This window comes from Dacryopinax primogenitus, assembly GCF_000292625.1.
Source record: "Dacryopinax primogenitus strain DJM-731 SS1 chromosome Unknown DACRYscaffold_2, whole genome shotgun sequence".
Taxonomy (NCBI): domain Eukaryota; kingdom Fungi; phylum Basidiomycota; class Dacrymycetes; order Dacrymycetales; family Dacrymycetaceae; genus Dacryopinax; species Dacryopinax primogenitus.
Genome location: NW_024467199.1, coordinates 615,920 through 625,240, shown reverse-complemented (window position 1 = coordinate 625,240; position 9,321 = coordinate 615,920). Strand labels below are relative to the sequence as shown.

General features: G+C 52.8%; 4 protein-coding genes across 4 annotated transcripts; 2 read left to right on the top strand and 2 right to left on the bottom strand.

Annotated features, from left to right (window-relative positions):
• Window positions 1–2,014: 2,014 nt before the first annotated feature.
• DACRYDRAFT_113520 (uncharacterized protein) lies at window positions 2,015–3,157 on the top strand (the record flags this gene model as incomplete). Its single annotated transcript, XM_040769643.1, has 1 exon — window positions 2,015–3,157. The coding sequence occupies exon 1, from the start codon at window positions 2,366–2,368 to the stop codon at window positions 3,155–3,157; it is 792 nt and encodes a 263-aa protein (XP_040632277.1). The 5' UTR covers window positions 2,015–2,365.
• Window positions 3,158–3,325: 168 nt separating this feature from the next.
• Window positions 3,326–4,387, bottom strand: DACRYDRAFT_113519 (uncharacterized protein; the record flags this gene model as incomplete). The annotated part of the gene is made up of 3 exons (XM_040769642.1): window positions 3,326–4,054; window positions 4,105–4,221; window positions 4,271–4,387. The coding sequence occupies 3 exons, from the start codon at window positions 4,385–4,387 to the stop codon at window positions 3,326–3,328; spliced, it is 963 nt and encodes a 320-aa protein (XP_040632276.1).
• A 450-nt stretch (window positions 4,388–4,837) lies between these two features.
• DACRYDRAFT_74590 (DNA binding methylated-DNA--cysteine S-methyltransferase) lies at window positions 4,838–5,479 on the top strand. The gene is made up of 3 exons (XM_040776077.1): window positions 4,838–4,938; window positions 4,998–5,051; window positions 5,101–5,479. Exons 1-3 carry the CDS (start codon window positions 4,854–4,856, stop codon window positions 5,322–5,324), a joined length of 363 nt encoding a protein of 120 aa, XP_040632275.1. The 5' UTR covers window positions 4,838–4,853; the 3' UTR covers window positions 5,325–5,479.
• Window positions 5,480–7,040: 1,561 nt separating this feature from the next.
• Window positions 7,041–7,879, bottom strand: DACRYDRAFT_103867 (uncharacterized protein; the record flags this gene model as incomplete). Its single annotated transcript, XM_040767829.1, has 3 exons — window positions 7,041–7,247; window positions 7,312–7,766; window positions 7,837–7,879. The coding sequence occupies 3 exons, from the start codon at window positions 7,877–7,879 to the stop codon at window positions 7,041–7,043; spliced, it is 705 nt and encodes a 234-aa protein (XP_040632274.1).
• Between the last annotated feature and the right edge of the window lie 1,442 nt (window positions 7,880–9,321).

The window sequence follows — 9,321 nt, the reverse complement described above, 5'->3', positions numbered from 1 at the left end:
ATGATCGTCATGCATCTCCGTTGTACCCATGCCTCCCTCCTCCAATGAGCACCGAGTGCTCTTGGCTCTTGCCGCTATGAAGGCCAATCCAGCATTGTCTATCCGAGAGGCTGCAAGGCAGTACAACGTGTCGAACTCAACACTGCAGCGCAGAATGGCTGGTGTCAAAGCACGCACAGATACGCATAGTCCGCATGCCAAGTTGACAGCAACCGAGGAGAGGGTGGTCATTGAGTATGTGCTGAGGCTGGAGGAGCAGGGGTTTCCAGTGCGAAAGGGAGATTTGGAAGGGATGGCGGATCTATTGCTTGCAAAGAGAGGAGGGTTGAAGGTCGGGGTGGCATGGGCAGACCGGTTCATCCGACGACGACCAGAGATCAAGACTCGGCTCTCCCGTCCCCTTGACTACCAGAGAGCACGGCAGGAAGATCCACAAGTGTACGCTGCATGGTTCTGGCTTGTGACCAATATGCAATCAAAATATGGTGTTCAGCCAGGCGATTTCTATAACTTCGATGAGACCGGCTTTGCCAAGGGCATGATCAGAGCGACAACGGTTGTGATAAGCAGTGAACGGACAGCCCGGCCAAAGGCTATCCAGCCAGGGAACCGGGAGTGGGCAACAGCTATCTGCTGCATTGCAGCAGATGGGTACGTCCTCCCCCCTTTTCTTTGCGTGATTGGGCGGCACCACCTTGCAACATGGTATGCGGACAACAACATCCCGGAGGATTGGGTTGTCAAACCCACCGACAAAGGCTGGACGGACAATACTACTGGTCTGGAATGGCTTATGCACTTCAACAAGTGTACTGAGAACCGCAGGATTGGTCAATACCGCATGCTGGTCCTTGATGGTCATAGGAGGCATGTCACGGTCGAGTTTAACCAGTATTGCAAGGATCACAATATTGTCCCCCTCTGCCTACCGCCACACTCATCACACTATACTCAGCCTCTCGATGTCAGCATCTTCGGGCCTTTGAAGCAGGCATACTGCAACCAGATCTCTTGGCTCTCACAGTGCGGCATCACAAGCATCACAAAGCCCAACTTCTTTGCCACACTCCACACTGGATTTGCATTGGCATTCACAGTTCAAAATATTAAGAGTGGATTCCGAGGTGCTGGTCTGGTGCCTCTGAATGCACAGGCAGTCATATCAAAGCTCACATTACACCCACGGACGCCTACACCTCTGCCAGTCGATGAAGAACCGGAGCAGCCATGGTCTCACAAACACCAAAGACCGCAGCAGAGACTGCCTCCCAAGCAACACTCATCAAGAACAGGATTGCCCAGCATCAGGGGAGCTCACCTACCTCAATCTATGCATCGATTAACCAGCTTGCAAAGCATGCCATTGAGCAAGACCATCGCATGACACTCTTGACCGGACGAGTGCAGCTTCTCGGAGAGACAGTTGACCACCTTTCCAGACGTCGCAGGATCAAGAATGTCCGTCTCCAGGACTCTGGAGTACTTACTGGTGCACAAGCCAATGAGCTCTTGGCGGAGCAACGTGTTGGTGAGCTGGATGGGCAGGATCAAGGCAGAGGGGAGGCTCGGTTGAATCAAGCAAATCTGGGTGCACGATGCTGTAGACTCTGCAGATTGCCTGGACACAACTCCAGTACGTGCCCTGGTGCAGAACAAGTAGATAATGTGCCTGTACAGCGGTCTGATTGATGAGATGTTGCTTTAATTGTGAGATATCGTACATCCATCACAGAGGGTCCACAAACCTGACCCGTTCGCTGCCCTGACCCGCTCGAAGACGGAGGAAACCCTAGCGGAAGTATATGCACGGACCAGGTAAACACTAGTGGACGCGAGGGGTCCGCACCTTTTCTGGGATCTCAAGCATCCGAATAACAAAAGCCGCCGAACAACTGATAAAGTACTCTGCTGATATTAGTATTCTTCTTCTCTGACCTCTCTCCCTGATGATAAAGTTGCTTCACTCGGGTGCTGAACCGGCATTGCTCCCTTTTTCTCCTTTGTTCCGCACTTTTGTCTTGCCGGTACTCAGAAGCGTCTATTTTGGCTTTCTCTCCTCTCCTTTGAACGTGTTTTCAAGGTGCAACAAAAGTCCTCGCGCTATTCCAACCCTGGCTCTTCCCGCCTAGCCGCCTATCGCTTCCACTTGCCAGAGGCATTCTTTCTACCTCCTAGGCAAGTCGACCCCAGGCAACCGCACCCCGCAGGCGAGCAGAAGTTTCCTTGTTCTCATCCCATCATCTCGGATGATTGCATATAAAATCAGGACGATCCCCATATTATTCGGCTCTCATGCAATACGATGCGGTCTTATGCTTGCCCCGATCGTCTGCGGCTGTCTTGGAGGACGTAAAGCCAGACAGAGATGACGGCACGCCAAGTCCTCCCCCAGGCATCGCATCGCCCGTCAGCTGCTCTGCTCAGCACTCCTGTCCTCGTCCCTACTCTGCCTGCGAGCGAGCGGGCTTTGCTTGGCTATTCCTCAATTGTTCACCGACACGGCTTGCTCCGGATGGCACTCGGGACGCCGCAGATCGTTGTCCTCGCGGTGGGAATTCCCATTCTTGTCATGGTCATTACCTGGGTGTTATACCTCCTCCGACGTCACTCAGCGGGCGTGAGTGTGTCCATATTCGCCGAGCGTAGGGCGCTGAAGAAGATTGGCATCAATCAGTCTAAAGGACCGTTCGGAGAATGCCGTACCCCGCGTCCTCCTACCCCATTGCCCGATCTCTCGACATTCGAACACGTTTCACCCGTCAAAGAACCTACTCCGATGCATCCTGCTCCGGGCGGCCGTCTCATAAATGGCAGGCAAGCTTCCCCTCCCCCAGATCGGGAGATCGCACTCTCTCGTTATCATTCTCATACCTTGCATCTCCTTGCCGTCATGGGCCGCAGGGAGGATGACCCGATGCACGCCCCTGCCTTCTCGCACAATGGTGGATTAGAGAGCGAGGCGGAGAGAGGTCGCAGCCATTGGAGTGGCTATTCAGAGAGAGAAGAGGTTTCTCCAGAGAGGATTGAAAGAGAAAGTACGATTGAGGACGACCGAGATCTGCCTCGACCACCTCGGGCGTTTGGGGACACCAGCATGCAGAGTCTTGGCAGGCCGTCTACTACGGGTGCAACGAGGAGGTCGCACGATATAGAGTGAGAGATCACTGCTCGTAGAGTAGCTACGTTTAGGAAGTCCAGAATGTTCTTATACGCAGCATTTTGCACCAACATAGACAGGCAATGGGAGCTGATATTCATTAGTATTACTACTCCGGACATGTTGTTTAGTCGTGTTTGTTACAAGCAGCGCCAGCGCTGACCCATCTCAGTTGCCCATCTCATCACAACTATCCTCGTCGCTGTCCGTCGTTGCGGCAGCCATCTCGGGCAGCTGGCCAGCCGGATCATCCAAGTCGCCCGAGCTGAAATCGGTTGAGTCGTCATTTGCGTATGCCATGTCACCGGGAACTGAGCCGTCGGAAAGTGCCGCCGCCGTTACTGGCACGCTGTCAGTAGCTGGAGTGAAGACGATGAGGACGTTTGAAGAAGATGCATCGTCTGGATTGACGCTCGCAGCGTTGACCGTATAAGAAGGCGTCTGAGTTGCCAAGTCCATCGGAGTTGCGCTGTCAAACATGGGCTCGACAATACCGGTCGAGCTGTCGTACATGAATTTCTGGGACGCATGATCGGTGTCCGGAGCGCATGGTGTGGCTGCAAGGATTGAAGACGAAACGGGATTCTGATCGTACGTCAGGCAGCTGTCCACCATCTGCCCGGTTGCCTCTTCGATAATGGGAATGTGAATTGTCACCGGAGACTTCGAGGCAGCCGAATCAGCATTGATCGCATTGCCAGGTCCAGATGGAACAAGGAAGAGAGTTGTTGACCTGTTGCTTGATGCTATCATGACATACTGGGTTTGGCTCGAAGATCCCGTCGTACTTGGATTGGTGGTAAGCAGTAGGCCGGCGACGGTATTGAGGGCCGACTCGGTCGCATTCAGAGCAGAAGCGGGCAGTATCCCACCAAGCGCATCGTTGAGAAGACCGTCCTGGGTGAAAAATCAGACGCATACATGAGGTCACGGAGCTGTAAACGTACCACCAGGCTTAAGACACCGGATAAAGGGGATGAATTATCCCGCAAAACTACCGTGTGCGCCAATATAGCGTCTCCGTGAAGTACATCGTCTGAGGTTGCAAGGTTGTTCGGCAAGATCTGGGATGCAAATGAGCGTGAGATCCATATAGATATGTAATTGCCTTACTTTGGCGACTGCGGTAATATCAACGACATCTCTCAACTTGAGAGGTCTAGGAATGGCGGCGGCCTGCGCAGAAACAACGAGTGACATGAGAGTGAGAGCGGTGAGCTTGGGATGCATGATGGATGGCACGTTTGAATATGGAGAAGGATGAGGTAGGAGCGAGGAGAGGGAGATCACCAGGATCTGATGGGGGAAAGAGAAAGGGTGAAGTCCTAGAAGCTCTGACAGAGGCAGGCTTATATATGCATCATACGGATCCTCTCGATCATGCAAGACATCACCCGGCCGATCGATACAGAGTTAGGATGACCCAGACAAGCCAGCATATAAGTACTCCGTGCCGAGATCACAGGTGTCCATTCCTCTAGACAACCAGAGCGAATAGAAGCAGCAAGCCTCAGACATCAAAGCAAACATGCGATCCAGCAGCATGGACGGAATGTTGTTGCCAGATCATGTGTGACTGTTCGAGGCAGCCGCGTTTTCAGTTGCGCTGTGAGTCGCGTCGTCTAAGTCACGTCACGCGATCTTCTCTGTGCACCATACGTTTGTCGAGTTCCATACATCAGCGAAAGCGTCTCTCATGAGTGAACTAAACATCGAAGAGTTCCATGTTCGCGTATATGAGGTTGTTCGCATGATACCCCACGCTCACGTAACTTCGTATGGTATGAGAATTGTCACGCTGACCCCCAAACGGACACTCATGAGCTATTTGGGCTTAAAGGTCATATCGCTAAACTTATTGGGATGCCGCGACATTCGCGACACGTTGGTCAAGGCAAGTACACACCTTATCAGCCGTAGAGAAGATGTTCATCCGTGTTAAGCCCTCAAATGGCTACCTGAAGGCTCAGACATCCCTTGGCAGCGAGTCATCTCATCTTCAGGTCAAATATCCTCAAGGGGTCCAGCAACGGAAGGCGCACAACTACAACGAGAGGCGTTAGAAGCAGAAGGTGTTGAAGTGACGATGCCTGTTGGAGGGGGGACCGGGAGAGTCAATTTTCGGGAATACGGATGGTTCCCGGATCATGTCGATTTTGACGACTGACTGCCATCCTTTTTTCGCAGTTCAATCAGCAAACCATCCAGCTTGGACCTTAATGTATGTGAAGGAAACATGTTCTTACTCGCTCAATCCCTGCTCCTTCAATAGATACCGGTCAATATATGTACTGTTCCAGGCACGAGCCTATTATATCCCGCAATGAGCACCGCGACGAACTCTCTCAGCCTTACCCCCCCAGGTCTGCGCTCTCATGATGATCTGGATCTTCGAATCCCTGTGCCGAGCATCGGAACGCCCAATCGCAGGTCGACCATATGCTACCACGGCCGTATTGATGCACTTCTGGGAAGATTGACGGGGAGGGAAGACCGTCGTTTGTGCACCATTGGGGTTGCTTTATCGGCAGCGATGCTGGAGTTGACTGCTCTCGCACTCGGATTACAAGAAGCAAAGTAATTTCAATCATGAGATTCTCCTACCAGAAGCTGTTGTGACCTCATTTACACCCACTTGAGCGTAACGTATGAGAGGTTCGAGGACGTGGCGTAAGTCATGAGAAAGAGTGTCAGCAAGAGGGGGAACAACATCATCCTCTCGAAGACAATCCCAATTCTCGGCCTCAGCGTCGTAGACCCAGTTTCCGTGATTATGATGACGTTGATATTCCAAATTCGATCAATATTGAGCAACGTCGTCAGGAGGTTCTGGGCGATCAACTGTAGAGCGCAGTGTGCAAGGAAACTGTGGTATTGACAGTGCTCCCGTTGGTCATCGCTGTCCGGTGAAGGTGAAGAAGACGTGCAAGGAGAGAGCCCCCATCTTCACCAGCCCTTCTTTGCGATAGGACAGGACACCCCTTTATTGCCTGGGCAGCGATTTGGAAACACAGCACAAGGGGATGTCCGCAGTCTTGGTTCATGTATTTTGGCGCTCTGTACCGCTTGTCGGAAAGCGAAATCGGAAGTCACAACGAAGCGTGACAATCTTGTAACGTCCGTCTTCTCAGTTCGGGTGTACGGCTCCAGCTTGCTTCGTCGGAGATCCATATGGTCTACGGAGCGCTGTCATACGGAGAAGTCAGAAACGAACAGCCAAAATAATACTAGTCTGCCCGAAAAGAGACGGTGTGGTGCAGCGGAGGTATTGCTCGTTTTCGTGCTGGAATCGAATGGTTCATTCTTCATGTTTTCGTTGGGCAACAGCTGTGTGAATCCAGTACACAGTATATTACCGGACATCGCCTGAACGATAGGATCTGCACGCATCGTGTAAGCCAACAACCAGGCGGAGGTGATGAGGGAAGAAACTCCAAAAGGAAAGGGGCGGGAGATTGTCATCCAACAAGCGTCCTCCACGTATCGCACCAGAAACGTTCAAAACCGGTTGTATCACCCCACAGATATGAATTCGAGCAGCAAGGGCCATTCAGACGCTCTTATCTCTGGACCGTAGAGAACAGGTTTTAAAGGGATAGGATTATCCACAAAGATAGAACTGTTTGGAACAGCATGCGTACTGGGTGGCCGTTAGCATGTGCAGCTTTAGAAAGTCCGCAGAGACGCACTATCATGAGTCGGCCGATGCTGTTACGATAGCCCGGGCCATCCTCGGGGTGAAAGTTCTCCAGGCGCTTCTTTTATGTTGGTATGCCCTTTTCAACGTTCCCATCGCCTCACTTCCCTTCCCACCTTGAACGCTCTTCGGGTTCTTCACGCTTGTGATGTTCCTCGGTCCCCCTGGTTCCGTGATAGACGGACGTCAGTCGACGAACGGGGCAGTACGCAAAAATGCGTAGTATGACGGGTCTAATACTCCCCAGGTTGGGGAAGCGGAGTGAGCGGATGGCGCATATGTGACGTCGGCACTTGGGGTCTGAATTGTTATTCCCGCCCCATTTGTTTGTCGCGCCAGAGAGCCAGCGCCCTGTGTTTGTTCCGCTGTCTCGGGTTGGAGACCAGCGCGCCTCTAGGCCGAGCTCGCATAGTCTACATCATCGTCCGATAATCAGACGGCCCCTTTCTACGCATACTTGACCCATCTGGGCCGAAGCACTGCTGGAGAGGGAGATGAAGCTAGCGTGTGTGGTGGTCATACAGGTTTTGGAGCTCGTATTGGTTGAGCATGTGGAAGGGCGAGAGAGTGGGTAGGCGCGTGGATTTGTGAGGTGGATGCCAATAAGGGTGCCATGCGCGTTCTGCTCGATGGTTGTGTCAAACGCGGTTTCGACAACGCCAGTAGAGCTATCGTGCATGAATTTCTTGGATCCGCGACTGCTGTGCGGAGCCTGGGGTGGGGGCGCGAGGATTGAGGACATGAGATTCTGGCCGTCTGTTAAGCTGGTGTCCACCACTTTCCCAGTTGACGCATCGAGGATTGGCATATCAATTGTTGTTGGAGACTTGGTGGCAGCCGAGGCAGCATCGAGGGGAGGGTTAAATATAGATGGAACGAGCAGGTTGAGTGGTTGGTCGATCCCGTGATGTACTGCGTATGGTTCCAGATCTCGGTGATAGTTAAGGCAGGGAGACGGAGGCGCATGCGTGCTGGGACACACGCAAGGAGGGCAGAGCCGGGGTGACGGCCTCCAGGTGGTTCATGACTACGAACTTGCAAACCGCGAAAAGACAGTCGGAGACGAGTCTCCGATGAAAGAAGCGAATTCCAAGAGCAGGGTAGACGATGGTCACGTCCAGTTTGTCTGGACCGGACTTGGGTTAGGCGTTGCGCCATGGTCAGTAGAAAGCGTCGTGGGAGTGCCGTTGAGCAAGACGGTGCCTGAGCCGCTGGAGCTGGACGAGGCAGACGTCAGCATCGAGGTCATGGAAGTGAGGGTCGTATGTAGAGGCGATGGATATAATCGTCCGGGTTGCATACATAATCGTGGTGGTGAGCAACCTTTCTGTTCGAGAATCAGCGGTTGGCTTCGGTGAGGAAGATCGTTCTACAGTTACCGAAGGCATATCAATTGTTGCTGGAGACTTGGTGGCAGCCGAGGGAGCATTGAGCGGAGGGTCAATTACAGATCAAACGAGCAGGTTAAGCGGTTGGTCGATTATACTGCGTATGGTCCAAGATCTCGGTGATAGTCAAGGCAGGGAGACGGAGGCGCATGCGTGCTGGGACACGCGAGGAGGGCAGAGCCGGGGTGACGACATCCAGGTGGTTCATGACTACGAACTTGAAAACGACGAAAAGGCAGTCGGAGACGAGTCTCGGGTGAAAGAAGCGAATGCCAGGAGCAGGGGAGACGATGGTCAAGGCCAGTTTGTCTGGAACGGACTAGGCGCAGCCCCGCGGTCAGTAGAAAGCGTCGTGGGAGTGCCGTTGAGCAAGACGGTGCCTGAGCCGCTGGAGCTGGACGAGGCAGATGTCGGCATCGAGGTCTTGGAAGTGGGGGTCGTCTGTAGAGGCGATGGATGTGATGGTCTGGGATGCATACATAAGGGTGGTGGTGAGCACGTTTCTGTTCGAGAATGAGCGGTTGGCTTCGGTGAGGAACATCGTTCTACAACTCACCGGTGTGCTAGATTACACATGTGGGAGCTCGACGAGCAGAAGGAGCATCTTGTGGTTGTTCTCGTTAGGATGACTTTGTTCTAGTTATCCGAATCCGACATGAGGGTGTCCTGGGTTGAACGACTGCTTCAATCAGCTCGCTTCGTGCTCGAAGATCAGGGGCGCACCGTAGATCGCCGTTGATCATTCTGCAGCGAACTTTCTTGGTAAGATCGAAGAGGATGCGATAATGTAAAATGAGCCCGAAGCTGAGAAGGCCGAGTGTCGCGCTACTCGTTACGAGAAGATGCGAATACGAGTGTCAAAGAAAGCAGTAAACGAGGAGGTTGATGGTTTGGGGGAGAAGCGTAGAAGTTGAAAGCTAATCGAGAGCCGTTTCATAGCTGATCATAAATGCACCAAATACTTGGACAAGACAGTAAACATCCCAGAATCGATCGATTGCAAGAGACAACTACACGATCCAAGACTGACACTAAGATTGGGTCGTCACGGGACCGTTCACATGTCAGTTTATCCGACG

What these genes read in the sequence shown, in the direction of transcription:
- DACRYDRAFT_74590 (XM_040776077.1), top strand. Translation starts at nt 4,854, where the DNA reads ATGAGTGAACTAAACATCGAAGAGTTCCATGTTCGCGTATATGAGGTT. An exon ending in CGCTCACGTAACTTCGTATG is followed by an intron (nt 4,939 to 4,997) that starts GTATGAGAATTG and finishes TTGGGCTTAAAG; the next exon opens with GTCATATCGCTAAACTTATT. An exon ending in TTCGCGACACGTTGGTCAAG is followed by an intron (nt 5,052 to 5,100) that starts GCAAGTACACAC and finishes ATCCGTGTTAAG; the next exon opens with CCCTCAAATGGCTACCTGAA.